This window comes from Acanthaster planci, linkage group LG16 (genome assembly GCF_054643075.1).
Source record: "Acanthaster planci isolate LZ-2023a linkage group LG16, COTS_SCS, whole genome shotgun sequence".
NCBI lineage: Eukaryota > Metazoa > Echinodermata > Asteroidea > Valvatida > Acanthasteridae > Acanthaster > Acanthaster planci.
Window position 1 is genome coordinate 9,614,289 of NC_141792.1, and position 18,188 is coordinate 9,632,476.

General features: G+C 44.5%; 3 protein-coding genes across 5 annotated transcripts in view; 1 reads left to right on the forward strand and 2 right to left on the reverse strand.

Annotated features, from left to right (window-relative positions):
* LOC110982646 (tubulin beta chain-like) overlaps window positions 1–2,903 on the forward strand; it is a 5,748-nt gene extending 2,845 nt beyond the window's left edge. For 2 of the 3 annotated variants that reach the window (XM_022241219.2, XM_022241217.2), the window contains exons 2-3: window positions 910–1,245; window positions 1,560–2,903. In XM_022241219.2, the coding sequence (XP_022096911.1) occupies window positions 1,069–1,245; window positions 1,560–2,507 (1,125 nt within the window). In that variant the 5' untranslated portion in view covers window positions 910–1,068 and the 3' untranslated portion in view covers window positions 2,508–2,903. Of the gene's footprint in view, window positions 1–177; window positions 193–909; window positions 1,246–1,559 lie in introns of those variants that run through there. The other variant, XM_087147174.1, reaches the window with a different exon arrangement.
* The window catches only part of LOC110982645 (uncharacterized), a 22,742-nt gene extending 9,787 nt beyond the window's left edge, over window positions 1–12,955 (reverse strand). Inside the window, exons 1-11 of the mRNA XM_022241216.2 lie at window positions 12,653–12,955; window positions 9,543–9,749; window positions 8,679–8,871; window positions 8,033–8,174; window positions 7,478–7,592; window positions 6,994–7,167; window positions 6,455–6,520; window positions 5,952–6,205; window positions 4,595–4,812; window positions 3,687–3,814; window positions 3,412–3,546 (exon numbers count right to left, since the gene is read on the reverse strand). Of these exons, the coding sequence (XP_022096908.2) occupies window positions 3,412–3,546; window positions 3,687–3,814; window positions 4,595–4,812; window positions 5,952–6,205; window positions 6,455–6,520; window positions 6,994–7,167; window positions 7,478–7,592; window positions 8,033–8,174; window positions 8,679–8,871; window positions 9,543–9,749; window positions 12,653–12,857 (1,837 nt within the window). The 5' untranslated portion in view covers window positions 12,858–12,955. The remainder of the gene's footprint in view (window positions 1–3,411; window positions 3,547–3,686; window positions 3,815–4,594; window positions 4,813–5,951; window positions 6,206–6,454; window positions 6,521–6,993; window positions 7,168–7,477; window positions 7,593–8,032; window positions 8,175–8,678; window positions 8,872–9,542; window positions 9,750–12,652) is intronic.
* Window positions 12,956–13,358: 403 nt separating this feature from the next.
* On the reverse strand, window positions 13,359–16,873 carry LOC147796478 (asialoglycoprotein receptor 2-like). The gene has a single exon (XM_087147647.1). It carries the CDS (start codon window positions 16,804–16,806, stop codon window positions 16,024–16,026), a length of 783 nt encoding a protein of 260 aa, XP_087003773.1. The 5' UTR covers window positions 16,807–16,873; the 3' UTR covers window positions 13,359–16,023.
* Window positions 16,874–18,188: the final 1,315 nt, after the last annotated feature.

Genomic DNA, 18,188 nt, shown 5'->3' on the forward strand with positions numbered 1-18,188 from the left:
TTTTTTAGTTTCCGGGGTTTTTTTCTGGGCTTTTATCTGTAACCACTCATTCTCAGCATGAGGAAATAATGCCGTGTAGCTGGTTTGACTAGTACACGCGCGCACACCCCCTGGGATGGACGGGCGAAGGCGCCAGTGGTGGCTCCAATCGAAGCCGGTCTACAGTGTGTTGATATCCTTATGTGACAAGAGGTAAAGATCAATAAAGTGCGCTGTGCACTCCAGAAAATTATCCCAGATAAACGTGTCTTAGTAGGAAAGCGTCCTTCACAGACTTTTACACGTTTCTCTGTTGAGTGCAGAAATATTTGCACAAGTGAATGTGACTCGGATTCATACCTTTTTCAAAATCTGATGATGTCGATTTGATGGACAAATAAGCTGGTTAGTTTTTTTTCTCATTAAGTCCTGTAAATTTAGTCAGAAGGATAATAAGAACTATACTGTAATTATCTCAAGCGACAAGGGAAATTTCGTTTCCATTGAGCAATTTTGTCTCTGATTTATCAGGCTATCTGCAAACTTTCATTATTATAACAACAAATGAACTTCTTCCATTTTCTTCCATCATCTTTTCATTTCATTATGGAAGCCCAATAAAACTAAATCCAGGTCAACTTTACTCAGTTTCCAGCCAGCAAAATCTTCTGTCAAAATTCATTTTGAACCTGAGAGTGAAACCAAGGGATTCCGAACGAATGGCGCCTGAAACTAGACTTGATACATTTGTGTCCAGCTGTTTTCAAAAGATTAACCATTCTGGTTGCAAGACTATGCATGAAAAAAAAAACATGTCTATTGTAGAAAGAGAAAATAAAGGATTTTCAAGGTGTGGATCGTGGCAGAATAGCTTCGATTCCACCGAGTAGTAAAATTATTCGGTTCTTTTTCCCTTTCCACTTTCGACAGTTCTGGGAGGTGATCTCAGACGAGCATGGCATCGATCCCACCGGCACGTACCAGGGCGACTCTGACCTTCAGCTGGAGCGGATAAACGTGTACTACAACGAGGCCACCGGTGGCAAATACGTGCCCCGCGCCGTGCTGGTCGACTTGGAGCCCGGCACCATGGACGCCGTCCGCTCCAGTGCCTTCGGGCAGATTTTTCGGCCGGATAACTTCGTCTTCGGCCAGAGTGGGGCTGGCAACAACTGGGCCAAGGGCCACTACACTGAGGGGGCCGAACTAGTGGACTCGGTGCTGGACGTGGTCCGGAAAGAGGCTGAAAGCTGTGATTGTTTGCAGGTGTGTTCAGTCAAGCCTAGTGCCAAACAGAGTCTTCACAATTATTTAATTGATGATAAATGATATTTATTTCTAGTTTCCTGTGAGGTTTTTCTGCCATAACTTATTCTTATGCCTTTTTCGATCCAGTGCTTTGCAGGAAACAAGCGGCACATTTTTGCATTCAAACTTTCAAGGAACATCCGATGATGTTTACCTTACTCTATCCGGTAAAATCCTATACAACACCCGCAAAATTATAAGGCCCGATTTGTAAACTAATAATGAAGAATTAGAATCCATTCATTTGGTCTTCCAATTTGTTCAATTTTCAGGGCTTCCAGCTCACTCATTCCCTCGGCGGGGGCACCGGCTCAGGCATGGGAACACTCCTCATCAGCAAGATCCGTGAAGAGTACCCCGACCGCATGATGTGCTCCTACAGTGTAGTACCGTCTCCAAAGGTATCAGACACCGTGGTGGAGCCCTACAACGCCACTCTATCTGTCCATCAGCTCGTCGAGAACACGGACGAGACCTACTGCATCGACAACGAAGCCCTGTACGACATCTGCTTCCGCACCCTCAAGCTGACCACCCCAACCTACGGCGATCTCAACCACCTGGTGTCCGCCACCATGAGTGGCATCACCACTTGTCTCCGTTTCCCCGGCCAGCTCAACGCTGATCTCCGCAAGCTGGCCGTCAACATGGTGCCTTTCCCCCGTCTCCACTTCTTCATCCCCGGCTTCGCCCCGCTGACCAGCCGGGGTAGCCAGCAGTACCGCGCCCTCTCCGTGCCCGAGCTGACCCAGCAGATGTTCGACGCCAAGAACATGATGGCCGCCTGCGACCCCCGTCACGGCCGCTACCTGACCGTGGCGGCCGTCTTCCGCGGCCGCATGTCCATGAAGGAGGTGGACGAGCAGATGCTGAACGTGCAGAACAAGAACAGCAGCTACTTCGTGGAATGGATCCCCAACAATGTCAAGACCGCCGTCTGCGACATCCCGCCGCGTGGCCTGAAGATGTCCGTCACCTTCATCGGCAACAGCACCGCTATCCAGGAGCTGTTCAAACGCATCTCGGAGCAGTTCAGCGCCATGTTCAGGCGCAAGGCTTTCCTGCATTGGTACACCGGCGAGGGTATGGATGAGATGGAGTTCACTGAGGCTGAGAGCAACATGAACGACTTGGTGTCTGAGTACCAGCAGTACCAGGATGCAACAGCTGAGGAGGAAGGCGAGTTTGATGAGGAAGAAGAGGCCGACGATGACAATTAGTTTCCTCCGACACCATCAAGGCACACAGAAAATTTAAGTTTGCGGTACTGGAGGGTGTGGCAGTGCGAATGAACTGTCCGCACAGTACTCAATACACGAACTCTGATTTACTCAAACTCACTTGACACTGTCTAAAACTCCTTTAAACCAATTCATTCTTGTTTTAACTCTAAAAAGGTCCACCAACCGCGTCTATCTCTTGCAGTGAGTTATTCTGGTCGTGTTATTACAATTACAATTTGACGTTTTATTAAGATTTTTATATTGCATAGCATTTCAATTATTATTGCTTCGTTTTAACCTCAAACCTTTGTGGCAAACTTGCTAGTCACAAAAGGGTTTTGTCTTGCCAATAAAAATTCCGCAATGAAATAAAATCTGAGGCGGCTGAACAAAGTGGGTTGTTTGTCCTTCTTGTGACCCAAACTGCGCACTCTGGTTGGAGGAGCATTAACACGGAGACATCTCTTCTCTTACATGTATATGCAAATGAATGTTACAGAAACAGTAACCATCCCACCCATTTCAAAATGTTAAAATCCACAAAAATGTCTTATTGTTTTAGTCGATGTTAAATTCACCGAACCACTTCTCGGGGAAAAAAAACAAATTTAATCCCAGGGCCAATTTCATCGAGCTGCTAAAGCACAAATTTTGCTCAAGCGTGAAAATCGAAAAACCCTTGCTTGTCAAATCAGCTTACCAGCCAAAACTCCACGTGATGTATATTGTTTGGAATGGTGTTCATCTGTCGCTTGGTTTATAGAATGACAGTTACATAGATTTTGAGGAGGTAACCTTTGTTTTATAAGCAAGGTTCTTTAGTGCTTGAGCAAATTTTGTGCTTCAGCAGCTTTATGAAATTGGCCCCACTGCTCATGAAAAGTTTTTTTTTTCAACTTACCAACCGTGTAAGCCATAGCGTTGACCGGGTCGTACGCGCTCTGCTCGCTAGCACCTCCATCTAGGCCGTACTTCGGATTGCCCTCGGAGGAGTAATCGTAAGGTATGTACACCGTAGATAGAGGACTCAAGACAACTATGGAAAGGAAAACCAGAACGAAAGAAAACAAAAACAGGAATGCAGTACATGTTGCAGAATTACTCTGAGTTTAGCGAAGGATTTGTGTAGGCCTACAAATCTCACGGGAAATATTTTACAAGTTCTGGTTTACTAACCTCGAACATCATCGTCACCGTTGTCGGCGTCACCATCGACAACCTCGTACATGGCCACTGTGCCGCTGATCGTGCTCGTGACCAGAAGCAACGGTTTGCCGAAGGGCGTGTCCGAAGCCTTGATAAACCTGGGAGGGCAAACAGCGTTTCGAAAACAAAATGGCACGGCTGTGATTTGGAGATAAGCCCTATTCGGCTAATGACATAGCCCGATTACTCAAGTAACAAATACTGAAGTGCTTTATAGGCTTCCGTCGAGGGTAAAGCATGATTTTAACGTTAGAAATTAATAAGACTGTAAAAGAAACTTCCAGAGTTCGGATTACTGTATATAAACAACAGTTACTGAAATATCAAGAAAAACTATAGCTGTTTTTCAGAGAATGTTGTAAAGAATTCCAGATTCTTTCTAAATAAACAGGACGAAACACTTGACTGTCGGCTCGGAGGGGAAAAACTCTCTGGGGTAGACAAGATTTAGCACTCAAGACTAAAATACTTGAACCTATCAAGAGTGAAGGATGGGGGTCCGCCAGGAGGCTTTATGGCTTTTGCTATTCCTTGTTTCCTATTTTCCACAAGAGTTACAGCCAACCTCTACCCCCGGCCCGTCGCAACTCCAATGTCTAGCCCCTCATTAGTTGGGGAGTGTTCATTTTGTTGGTAACGACGTGACTGCAACGCATGCATTTCGTTGTCGCTGGTGAACCAAGTGCAGTTCCTGCCCAAGGAGCCTGTGCTGCGAGAAATATTGCGCCCTCTCTTGGTCTAGCTCGGGTCTCGTATATAGTTCTGGATTGGAGTAGTACACCCTGACCTTTGCCAGCTGTGCTTTCAATTTTTTTTCACTATTGCAATTCTTTTCTCTTGCCATCGGTGTAAACATTTCTGAAGGGCAACCAGCGCACCTTAAATCCTCTGGGTCCAGGTTACCAGTCTTCCTCCCGCTGTAGAGATCGGCGAAGGAGTTATTCGACTCCCCAAAGCGTTGGATGGACTGAACCACCGGTGTCAGGGAGCCGCTCTCGAACGTGTAAACCATGAGGGCGCTGGTGCGCTCGTTGCCAACGAACATCACTCGCTTGCCGTTGACCTCTCCCAACTCCACGGCTTCGGCTTCCGCACCCTGAAAGGAAATAAGGCCAACGTCTTGTTTCTTTTTTCTTCATTTCTACTATTCACGGAAATACAAGCAAGGGGACACCATGCACAAAATGTGAACACATTTTGTAAATTGTTAGGCCTACCTCCTGCTTTCTCCCTTAACAATTAAAAATATCATGCCTAATATCTTTTAAATTGGCCAGGTGTACGCCTGTTATGTTTTCCAAGACCGCAACAGCACTTTATATACTGTTCAAAAACAGTAGATTCTATTGTCAAAGGGCCTTACAGAAATTGCTGTTTTGTTACAGCATATTCCACGGTCAATCTTCTCCGTACACGAACAGGAGATTCGTATGGAAGTGTATTTAGGACATGGTCAGAAAAAATTTAATTCGTATGTACGGATTACTATTTCGTACGTATGGGTTACTACTTTGTACGTACGGTTTTATAAATAATGATCCAAGGCACTGGTCGCATCCGAAAATTTGCCTTGAGCAGAAACATCCCCTCATCGGCTGAAGTGAGCCATGCTGGTGGGGAGTGTTGTATTGTTGGTAGGGCTGGCCGGATGTGTACACGACCCAGGTAGCTCATTGTCATTCGGGAACCAGCAAAGTGAAATTCCTACCAAAGGAGCCTTCGTTGCTCAGGAAATCGCACCCTCTCTTGATCCCACTCGGGCCCAATGAACTGAAGCTTAGTCATGCAATGCAACAGGTGGATTACTAATCCGTAAATACGGCTTAGTAATCCGTATGTAGAATAGAATCTACTTTTATTATTTGAACGGAAATTGTTTAACAGTGTACCCACTGTGTCAAGCCACGGTTAAGGAAGCTCCCCTTTTGGACGGCTCTCTTGGACGACAGTGAAATCGACTATTTGAATATCAACTGACAACTTAAAGTGAAAAAGATAGTTTAAGCGCTAGAAACTGCATTATATCGAAGGTGTCAATAAGGGCCGCTCTGAATGACTTAGCCGCGGTTGGAGATATCACAGGGCTAAGCCGAACTAATTCGAAAACGGCTTTAAATTCAGCACTTACACAAGTATTTTGGATGATACGTAGAATTTTAAAGTCCAAGAAAATAAGGGTTTAATCGCAATGTCTCCCAAACCAGTTAAAGTGTGGGGACAAAGATTCGAACTAACTTTGTTATCAGACCGAGAATCGAAGGTATCCACCGGCGACTCGTCTGCAAGGTCATCACTGAAGTTGTCGGCGTTAAACAGGGCAGGGTAGGCCATCCCGTGCTGGTGCTCGATCTCGTCTCCGCTGTCGTACACCAGCGAAAAGTCGTCGGCCCTGAAGATGGACACGCTGCGGCTGCCGTAGAAATAGAGCCTGTCGAATTTGTCGGGGTTCAGCGAGTTGCGGCCGTCTACCGTGCTGAACCGTAACCGTCCTAAAAATGCATGTAAGATGTGTGTAAGGATACTACCGACCTTGTATTCCGCACCAGTTATAGATACTTCCAAGTGCTTCTATTTTGGGGTGACTTTCGATGGGTGGTGTCCCCTTAAAATCATGAATTTTATCCCATTAGTTCCATCCCCTCTCCCACCCGTTTTCTTGGAACAGAATTCCTTTTATTACAATTTTCTTCACGAGGAGAAACACAAGCAGTTTAAAATCCATGCATCCGTTCCTTTACCTAGCTTTGCATTATCGGCGAGGGCGCTTCTCACTTCGCTAGGAACCAAGTCGGACAGCTGATCGTCTGCGGTGGAAAAGAACTTTTTTTTTTCAATTTAGTCTGATGATTTTAAGAAAAGAAGCAAACCTGCAAAGCATTTATTATGTTTAGGCCTACCATCCCAACAGTCACATTTGTCGAGACAGTCGGCAAAATAAATAGATAATTGCAGCGGCAAGTGCATTAAAGTCAGTAAAAGCCCTGGGTTTACAGCTCAGGAAGTGTGCGCTTCCCAGACACATTTCCCAGCTAGAAGTGACACCATATGACAGCAATACCAAAAATGTGGTATGAAATACACATTGTCCTTGCACTGAGTATGTTTGTTGTAACTCCACAGTGTTTGCCGTGAACTCAATCAAAAAAGTACATTTGCTCTTCCTGCCGAGTGACTGATTACAGCAACCCCGATCAAGGACATGCGCTCAGAGATGAAAGTCCGCACTATAATTACTGCGTCTATGTTCATGTCTGGCTCCAATGGATTTTCCACTCACCTTCCACGAAGTCTTTCCCGCGTTGACTCTCCGTCCACTCTTTGTTTCCTACCACGAATTCCATGTCGGCCCCCTCATTGGCCGTGACGATGTACTCCACGCCGTCCACCTCCATGTACTTGATGGAGTCGGGCTGGTACGTGCTGTAGATGTCGTACGACCCAAAGTTGATTCCTGGAGTCAAGAGTACGTATTATTTATGATACCGATGAAACATGACCTGGCGAGAGCTTGCGCATGCATATTCAAAACGTTGAATCAGTTTTTGTTTATGTCTGGCATAAGAACTGGCGTTACAGATCGAATGTTATTGCAATTTCGATCTTCCACGTACTCTGCGGTCTCGCCTTGAAGACTTGGAATGTCTGCAGTGTAGGAATGTAGCTGCGTGCATGTTTGTCCCATTAATTAAGGGGACCTTCTCTTGACATCAGGGGTTTCCTTCGGTCTCAATATTGAAAACTATACATAGATTTTGGATTACCTGAATCCCTATCGCTCGGGTCGAGCAGATAGTCTTTCCAGGATTTGAAGCCCAGAGGGTAGATGTCCACGATCGTCTCGGACACAAGGTCCACCACAGCGATTGCATTATTTTCCTGCATATCAACAAATATTTTTGTCTTGTAAGACAGAAGAAAACTTGTTTATATTAACCCGAAAAATTCACCCACAGCAAAATCTGTCCGTTGGAACTTTTCAAGTGGAGATATTCAGGAATATGATATTTCTTTTGGAATTCATTATCATGCACAGGTAAAGCCCCATTTATTTGCAACGGCTTTTTTTCATCAGTCAATTTTAAGATTCATCATCTGTCACGTACTCTCAAAATACTTTCCGGTACCAAAGTACATTTGGCGTAAACGTCTGATCTATATCCGATGAGACAAAATCGACAAACAATAACTCTGATCCCTAAACTGTATCTACTGGGCTGAGAATCGGACATGAGGTATGTCATCAAAAGGCTGGACTTTGTGCAGTTTCATACGACCACACAAAGTCCACTTTAATACCGTACTTTCGTGAGTTTTACCTGCAGATTTATGTAAGCTTTTGTGTCCTGCGTATTAATGGTCACATACTCGGGCTCCAGCGACTGTGAGAGAGTGTTAGGAGTTTGGCCCAACTCTCCCTTGTACGGCCATCGCACTCCACGTCGAACGTACTCGTCCGCCCTATAAAAAATAGTAAACACACATCATAAGCTTCTGTAATGATGGTGAAAGGGTTATTTCTTTCTCGTGGGTCGATTAATACTTTCAAACAGGAGTTGCCGTTCCAAACAGTCTATTTTGTTCCATGGAAGGAAGCAATTATCACATCAGGAAATCGTCGATCAAGTTTACTGTAAGCTCTCCCACTGGACACAACTGGTGACGCTCATCTTCAACTCAAAATGCGCCCCAGTTGCATAACGAAGTTGCTCTGTGTTGAGACATTCTCAGCGAGCCCCTTTAAGGCGTACAAGTTGCGTCTGGGGTATTCACTTACATCTCTTCAAAGTGCCCCCTAAGCACGAATGCACGCAGGCTCTTCGGTTTTGAACTTCAATCAGAAGTTTAATCAGGGTAATGACGGGCAATTTTTAAAGCACTCCGGTGGCCATGGCAAATTGTCTCGCAATCACAACTTCTCTCCGTATACCAAGCACCACTATACTCAATTTCTTCACCACCTACCGAGCGTTGAACGATTTGAAATCGAGATTTACGGCTTCCGGAACGGCCGTGTCGAGGTTATCCAGATGGATGATCGATACCATGCCCTCGTTGTCGACAATGTAGCCGGACTCTTCGTACGGTTCGCCCTCGTTGGCCACAACGATGGTCATGCAGTCATGCGTGAATTTCAACATGTCCGGTCTACTGCCAACTTCAGTTCATAAACAAGGAAGAGCAGAAAACAACACTTCTAGAATTTTAGAAACAACTAAAATGCTTAAAACTCAACCTTTCTTTCCTTTGTGCCGATAAAAATAGTGGCATCAGCAATGAGAAATAAGCGAATATCATGGACCAAGAAAAAACTTCTCAAATGAAAATTTACTGGTTTTGATATTTAAAGAAGGCACACAAACTGCTTCTGAATTCAACCGTTCATTCCAATGTTATCTACAAAAGTGAAAACCAGTGACCCTACATACCTCTTCAGCTGAGGTCGATTTCATAGAGCTGTTGAAAAGGCTAACCAAAATCTCCTTAGAAAAGAAAATTAATTGCCGGACGAAAATTTACCATCTCAAACGTTATACTCTGTGATTTCCATGTAAGCAGTGCCTTGCTCATTTTTTTTCTCGCACTTAAGGTTGTCATGCAGGATTTCCGGCCATGTCACTTCTTGAAATTTGGTCCAGGAAGAAAGAATGGTTACTGCAATTTTGAGTCTACACCCGATATTGTTCCACCTTTCCCCACTCAGATACTTCGCTTCTTTCACACTGGAGAATTATGGGCCCGAGCTCGTGCAACATTAATTAAACGCTCGCCTAAAAGGTGGCAACAAAAGGTAAACAATGGACTGTTGTAGGAAGGAGACGTACTCACCGGGGACACTTGCCATGAGGGGGAGGAGGCCGGCTTGCGGGTCGAAGGGACGGTAGAGCTCGATGGTGCCCGGCTGGCCGTCTACCGCCACGCCAATCAGGCCCTGGCAAAACTCCACGTCGTTGCCCGTGGACGACAAACGGGCGTGATGGACCACGGATGGGGCCCTCACGTCGGAGTAATCCAGCACGTGGAGATACCTGTCCCCTGTAGGAAATTGAAAAGGACAGCGATAGGTGTCCAATTATGCAATGAATAAAATAACCAAGGGTGAGCCTTCCAACTAAAGGGGCAGACCACTATAAGCTCCAATGCAATGCAAGGCGACAGAAATAAATAACCTGACTTTAAAAAAAAAGTTTCTCTGCTGTTCGAGAGAGACATCAAATGTTATGTTTATGACCTTTCCTTCATTTTCCCTCAAATGCTGATCGGTAATTACCAGTAACTTTTGTAGACCTTTCAGTCCCAAAAGGAACATAGCCTTAGCCACCCCTTTCCATCTGGAAAGTCGATCACTACAAAATAGCGCCATTTGGAAAGCTTCGTTTTGTCAAAATTGGTTGTACATAAACTCCATCAATCACTTCTCCAAATCAGCCCTTTTCAAGTTAAATTTGAATACAATTATTTAAATTCATTTGTTTCAGTTCTGCAGTGTTGTCACACGTCGTGATTCAGGGCAAGCTTTTGCTTAGTTACTTACTTAAGAGACGCCTATGCGCCAATACACTGTTCTTTCAATGGATAAGAAGGGCACAAAGGAACCAACCCATTCCAGAGATAGTGGTCACTATGCAAAAGCTTGCACCAAATCATGAGGCATGTTAGCAAGGGTTTCTTTAGTCCGGGGAATTCACACGTTATGTTCATCTGCAATTAGATAACTCAGTGTACCGGATTTTATTCAAATTTAACTCGCAAAAGGCTTATTTCATTCGGAAACTACATAGGAAGCAATATCAAAAAATAGAGTAGCTATGTTTTCTCTTATCATTGAGAAATGTGTTTCCAAACCTTAAGCCAACTTGCCCAATTGTCTATCTGTCAAAGTGGACCACATGTGACCTTTCTCAAACTAGTCTTACGTCAATTGGCCTCAGATACGGAAATAGTACAACATCTGAGCAACATTTATGAGGCCCTCAACTTGTCTCAAAATTCTCACGGGAATCCCATGTATTATGTGCCGACACTGGGCCCATCATTCCAAACCCAGCCTGGAGAATCAAAAGCAATGCAATTTCCATGACAGGAAGGGCCTGTCAGTCCTGGCATAGACATCATGAGAGCAAGCACGACAGAAGCGCAATGGCATAAAACCACAGGGTTGAAAGATCGTTCGAAGTGTCAGCGCGCAGTTCAACTCACGTGACACAGTTGAACGTAGCAGCGTGGTCCTTGCGACCAAATTACCACTGCTCCACACGAAGCTGACAATCATGTCCTGCTCTAGTCTTTTCGATCGCCGCTCCAAAAGGAAATTGTCCGGAAATTGTGTCTTTTATATAAAAACCGATTGCCTCAGGCATAAGGTTTAATAAAAGTTGCTCGCGAAAACCTTCAAAATACAACTGCTCGAATGAAAACATATCTACAGTGAACAGTGGAGAGGACATCGATGCAAAATTTAAAGGGATATCAGTAATCTAAAATAATTTTTAGGATATTTAAAAGATTTTTTCGTCTTTGTTTACTTTAAAATCCAACAGAATTTCATCCGTGCAATGCAAACTGGTGCACGAGTTAGTCTTACACCTTGCCCCTGGGCGATTTTGCATTGTATTTCGACGGGCAACATTCAGTGTGCAACGGGCAGTCAGCTCTAACTTTTGAAGCTATATGTAATTTGCTACAAATAGATTTTGTAGTCGGACACAGGAATCCCTCGTGCACGAACTGCTCGTCCAAAAACACCACTGTGCCGTTCACGCGGACCCCACATGCCGTGTGCGACCCCTACTTTGTTTGGCTTCATTATTAACGTAAGGCGATTACGATCTTTATGATAACTTAGACAAACTTTATCAAACAATGTGCATGCCAGCTATATCTATAATTTATTTATGGTGTCTTTTCGTGAGGCGGTGCCTATGTAAGGTTGAAAGTGGGATGGGGGACGTGTATGGATGTGGCTCCCTCGAACCAGTAGTAAGGCCCAAAGAGGGCTTAAATGAGCCAGCAGGCAGTTGCCACACGCTCACGGGGGGGGTCCTCTGGAAAAGATTCAAATATGTCTTTCTCAGTTTTGGTAAGAAATCTAAATGACCTTGAACCAAACAGGCTTATCTGACGTTGATCCCAATTCCATCAGCTTTGGATGTGATTGCTGTACCCGTATCAACTAACCGTCCCCCTTTCGCTATCGTCATTAAAATGCTTTGAGACAAAAACAGGCAGGGCAACTGAACTATTTAATAAGTACAGTGTATAGTCAGACGTAGTTTCACGCTCCAGTTTTGCAGAAAAACAAGCATCTGTGGTTGGAAGTATCTCTCGGGTAGATCAACGATTACGTATAGTCTCCCAGTGCAAAAAATGATAAAGTCCATTCCATGTTTCATGGCAGAAATCGGTATACTCTGTTTTTCTTCCTTTTTTAATTTTTCCTCTGTGGTTGAATGAAAGAAAACATTGCTGGCTTTCCATGGGGACAAAACCCAATGTCCAACAACGGCGTCGCCGCTTTCAAGAGCTAAATAAAGGGACTTTTTGCGTAAACAAAACTGAAGCCCCGGTGAGTGATGGTGGCCGGGAAAAGTGGGTTGCTGACACTGCTCAAGGGCATAACTGCAATGTTTGCGTCCTTCGCAATAACACAAAGGTTAGTTGTTGTGTTGAGGTCGAGTTTGTTTTAGCAACGATGCATCCTGTGTTAAATGGAAGTGCCCTTTCCCTATCCTCTCAAAAAAATTACATCAACATATGCTGCAAGACTATGGAATGGGTGCATGACAACGAACTCAGTGCAACGATACCTGATTTCTGTTCTTGATTCTGCAAGAAGTGCGACATCTATGTTGCTTTTTTTCTGAATTTTATAAATACAAACATAAGGGAGATAAAAAGCAATAAAAATTCTGACAAACTGGATGAAGTGAAATGCTTACCGACTGTGTAGACAGTGGCGCTGTCCTTGTCGTACGCACTCTGCTCCGACGCGCCCGCTCCGAGCGTGTACAGCCCGACTCCGCCCGAAGTGTAATCGTACGGCAGGTAAACCGACGACAGCTCGCGCAAGGATAAGGCGGCCTCGCCGCTGGTCACGGCGAACGCCAGTAAGGCGAGAAGAACCGTTGGAGCAAGCTGCGGCATGCTGACACGTTCACGCCGAAGGAGGTTTGTCGCAGCTGCCAAAGCTGAAAGCCCAGTTGATGAAATATCAGATATCTGGCATTCGAATCAACTCGTGCGCCGGCGCATGCTCTCACTAGCAACTAGAGCAACATAAACACTAAGTCACGTGGAGGCCCAACGATTCGCGTAGGTGGCAAGTTCCTGTGAAATGGGGGTGCAGTGTCGACTTCACTGCAAAGTGTCAATATGTTCTATTCGGTATAAAAAGAGTTGCATTAGATTTTATTCTTCAGGGCAGTTTTACGCGGAATCGACAACCAGCCGCTATTAATACCGTCTATTTGGAATTCCTATACAGCTCTTGCTGTGGTGAAGTTGCAGAGTGTCACCTCATTGAATCATGCTGTATCAAAATGTTGATGTGGTTGGCGTATACCTTTGAGGATAGGGATCCTGTTATTGCATTTTAAGCATCGTTTCTACGAAGGGGGTATTGGTGTGCACCTCCATAGAGCTTTGTCCATATGACTGATCAACTGCACGTCTAGGTTCCTCAACCTTTAACGAGCAAAATGAATGGTAATCCGCACATTTGAAAGTCCTTGTGTGCATTTAATACTAATATCCGGGCTCATATATTGCAAACAACTTCACAACGTCTCATTGCATTGTTGTTTTTACACTATAAAAAACACCTGGGTCCAATATGACCCACAACAGGTCATATGACCTGTTGGGGTCAGCCCCATGGGATCCGGATTCTGGGTCAGTCTGACCCAGGTGTTTTGAGTTTTCAGGTGCTATCCGTGCTCTTGCAGCCAGAGTTTTAAAGAATTATGCAAATTATCTTAAACAGCAACGCGCAACTCAGAAGTCATTCAAATTGTTGGAATTCAAGTCAAATCTATGTTGCGCGGTTACAAATAATAAATATCCACTTTCTGCCTCACACCATCTTCTTCAAATCCTCACTCTACGTGTGCCAATAGTAACTTGCCATTTTTCTCCGTGTTCATGTACATGTCCTACGAAATGCGATTGTGTATAAAGTGAAAAGTTGTCTTGATTATGTCCAGGCATAAATGGTCACATTAGGTCTTATATGCAATGCTTTTTTTCTCGATTACCATGCATGTTTCTGAGGAAACTTTCAGACAAAAATTCCCTATTAACCTTAAGAAAAAGATAACTAACAAACCAGACTTTCAGAGAGACCAACCATTAAATGTAACACAGACTGCCTAGGGTCCCCGCAGATGGTTTGAAATGGGCCTATATATACCACTTCAAGACAATGATACCATTTGTCATTGAAATATCAAATTCATTGCACTCGATTATAGTTTTTCACTGTTTGCATAGAAATACCTACATGCTCTCCCAATTTATAAAAAGTCCGAGGATTTTACACCAGAGGAGGACTACAGTATACGGAGTGATATCCTCTTAAATACCAAAAGTGTGAAATTAACACCAATTTATTCAACGTTTGTTGCAGTGATAACGTGCGCTCCAAACACCGTGCGGTCTTTGAAGGTTGCAAATAAATAAACACCCCAAAAAGCATTAGCCCTGCGAGGTGCATGCAACAAAAATCTGAACATTTGAAAGGTACACCGTGGGCTCTGTTAATCTAACTATGACAAGTACCGAATAGTTCGAGGGTTCGTGTTCGTGTTCATGTCTATAAAGCCCGAAAGTAGGGCATTCCTTCAAAGGCAGCATTTTTGTAAATCTGGACCGTTTTCAAATCATTCAGTGACGAATATCTCCATCTTGGGAATGTCTCTCGCAATAAACACCAGATTTGTCGCTCGTTCCCCCTGTTGCCCGATCCACAGCTAGCAAATTTGACAGTTCCGCTGGTCCTCCATGAGAATCTTTTCTATCGTTTCTAGCGGTTCTGAAGATCCAGACGTTTTAAGTGGAACCTATCCGTGGAACAGCTCCAAGAACACTTCCTAGGTTATGTCTTGTTCCATTTGAGATCAAGGCAAAGCGAGCTCTAAGATTGCTTGTCGACACACGCCCGACTGTTAAAGACGGTTTCCTCTTTGGTATCAGGTCTTGTTATAGCTGCAAACCTTCAAGACCCACAAAGGCCTGACCGGCATACATTCCGATCAATATCACAAGTAACACTCAAGTAATCATTTCGTGTTTGTATTAAACAGAGTACTTCCCTGCAACGGGATCAAGTTTCTTTGGTGCAATGGATTTATGTTGATGTAACCACTTTGTACTATGATGTAACCGGTTGATTACGGCTATCATGAGTCGTCTTGTGGCAGTCTTGTAATTAATATCTAAATCTAAGGACAAAACCACGAACTCCAGACCAAAGACATTATCCTGTGATACGCGATCTATTATGCTTCATGTTTGACACACCAGTGGATATTGTCTTACACACCAGTGGATATTGTCTTACACACTTGTGCCGAGCTTAGGAGGCAATCAACTGTCAACCTTGCAATTTGGCTTGATTAGTTGGGTAATCAGCTGAAACTCTGCAAGGTGGCTATATCAATCCTAAATGCCAGGGGATTAGAATGTTCGCTGTAACTGTTCTGCTGCAAAGGGCTGGTTTCAGACACCACTCAGGGTCTCAGGTCATGACCTTCTGACAACTGTCGTCATCTTCTGCGCATACGTTTCGATGCCGTGATCAACCGGATCAGCCCACTGCTCTCAATATGTCGTCCGTCAGTGAGCAATTTCCACGTTACAGGTCCAAAGATAAATGAAAATTGACAGCAGCCTTTGCTCCAAAAGCTCGAATTTCAGTCTCTCCGGCGCTAACGCCCAAAGTCACCAAGATTTGGCACAACCAACAATACGTTGAGTAGTATAGGAGAAATTGTGAAAAGGTCGATTCAGCCTGGCTCCTTAAGGGTTGAAAATAAAAAATAATTTGTTCAATCTTTTAGAAACCGATTCGTCCAGATACTTTCTCATCACTACAAGAATTTTGAAAGGGCACTTATTTATAGGGTACATGAAAGAAATCGGAACACCGGTGCTCTAAAAAGGCGTATCTTTTAAAAGTTCAGGGCGTTTGCGATATTCGTGTCCTTATCTGTGATGTCAGATAATGATAATAATAATTTTCTGATTCAGAATTGGATAGAATTTAGACTTCTTTGAAACCAGTCAGTAATGAACCTCCCGATCTTCCCGTTGTCTACCGCCTCGTAAAATAAGCCTCAGATTTGTCGCCTCCTCCTTGTTGCTTGGCCCACAGCTCGCAAACGGTGCAATCCTGCTGGTTCTCCACGAGGCTCTCTTCAACCACAGCAGCATCACGTGTCGCGCCGTTGAGTTGACAAAGCATTTTCCTTGGGCCTTGCCGAAGTAGATTGAAGGAGAGGCACTGGGGCTCCGACAGGCAGGCCTTACCGCACGCCTCGACCCCTATCACCGGTGTCTCCTTCAGGACGTGACCGATCATACAGGGTGACTCGCGATGACCGTTGATGTCGGTCTGAGGGCAGAACGGCGATGAGAAGTTGGTGTCTGCGGGGAGCTGACAGGCTGCGAAACCCTTGAAGTTGCAGGGTCGGTCTCCCCACAGACCATTGGAATCTTTCATCATTGCTGCGCAGTCGGCTTCGTTATCATCTGGCTGACCCTCTTTCCAGTTCTGGTAGGCCGTAGAGATATTGCCACTCGACGGGCAAGGGCGCCATTTTCCCTCCTCTTCGATGTCACTACAACCGATCCAGATGTAACCGACAAGTCCGTGGGCTCGGAACATTTCCCAGATTGCGTCTTGTTCCATTTGAGATCGAGGCACCGCCATCTGGGCTTGCCTGTCGGCACATGTCCCGTTAGCCTCCTCCCAAGTCAATTTTGTCGTTACTAGCGAGTAGCAGGTCTCCCCATGCCGCTGCCAATCCTCAAGGCATCCGGAACCTTGGCTGGTATATATTCCGACCACAAAAACTACCAACTGGCCAACAAACATTTCGAATTGCTTGTCCAGCACTTTGATGACGAATGGTTCAGTGCTTTGGCTTTGTCTTGATGTCTCCTACCGATGGCGACGACGAAACATCACTGACGGTGTTCTGGCATTGTCTGCTATTTAAGGGTATCTTAATCAAGACAATTCACATACAACAGTAACTCTACCTCATGATGCATACCGTACCATTGCCCAGCCTCGAGGCAATTAAGAGCGTACTCGTTGTTTCCAAAGAAACAGCAGCGTCAAGTTTAATTAGTCGGGTAATAAGCCGAGACATTGCGAGCTGATTATATCAGCGCCGGTCTTCTTCATCAATAAAAGACTGATGTTACTTGCAACCTCCAAGTTTTCAGTGGGAGGCTTTTGAGACGCACGTTTGTGGGAAACACACTAGTCCCGTGAGAACAGTCCACAGACATACAGACGTGTAAAACGTCAGTCTCACGCGTCTATTCGTGATTTCGAAAAGTATGGGGAAAAAGTCGACGACAGCCCGCAATGTTAGTCCGTTTGCGCATAATGCGCAACGCACTAACATTGCCTGCTTTTGTTCACAAGTGCTCCCTAAATATGTCCACTTAATGTTTGCTTTTCCTGAGTGTTATCTCTTCTTTTTAAATTGTTTTTAATCTATATATATTAAATAAATAGAGCATTTCCTTGAAAATCGAATGGCTTCAGGGAATTTTATTGCTGGAATTCTTCAACTGCGCATAAATTCTCTTTACTACAACTCATAAATATTCATGAGCAAATAGGATCGCGGCATTTGGCCGATTCCACCTCGCGTCTGGGAAGTAGAACTGATACGCGACCAGGTGACGTCATAGCTGTGAGTATCCACCTAGCAGCTGTACGATAGTTTTTTTTTCTGGTAGCATCAAAAAATTCCTCTGGAACCGCCGCGTAAATATGTAGTCTGTGTCATGTAATCTTTACGGAACCAGTCTGGACTTGTATCTTCATAACTATTACAGTAAAGACCAAAAACGTATGTCAGCACCAGACTACTGAAGCCCTGTTTCTACACACGTCTGCACTCCACTATCATTACATGGAAATTCAGCAGCTGAGAAACAACAATGGCGTCTGTGAGTACAAGTAACGTGAGACTTCTGTTTGAATATTTATGAAGTGTAGTAAAACAAATACAACATGGGTTATTTCGGGAAAATAGTGGGAATTACTGGTCTTGAGGTGTAGGTCAGCTTGACTACTACTTCCTCTCAAACCATGCTGTAGTTTGTAGTGGGCGCCGCGCAGATTATAAAATGTTCATTTACTTTTAAGTGCGAATTTATGGTCTATGCATTTATGTGTCTGAGGAACGGTCCACTATCTGCTTTGAGCAGAAACTCCAATCTCCCAACTCCAATACT

What these genes read in the sequence shown, in the direction of transcription:
- LOC147796478 (XM_087147647.1), bottom strand. Translation starts at nt 16,806, where the DNA reads ATGTTTGTTGGCCAGTTGGTAGTTTTTGTGGTCGGAATATATACCAGC.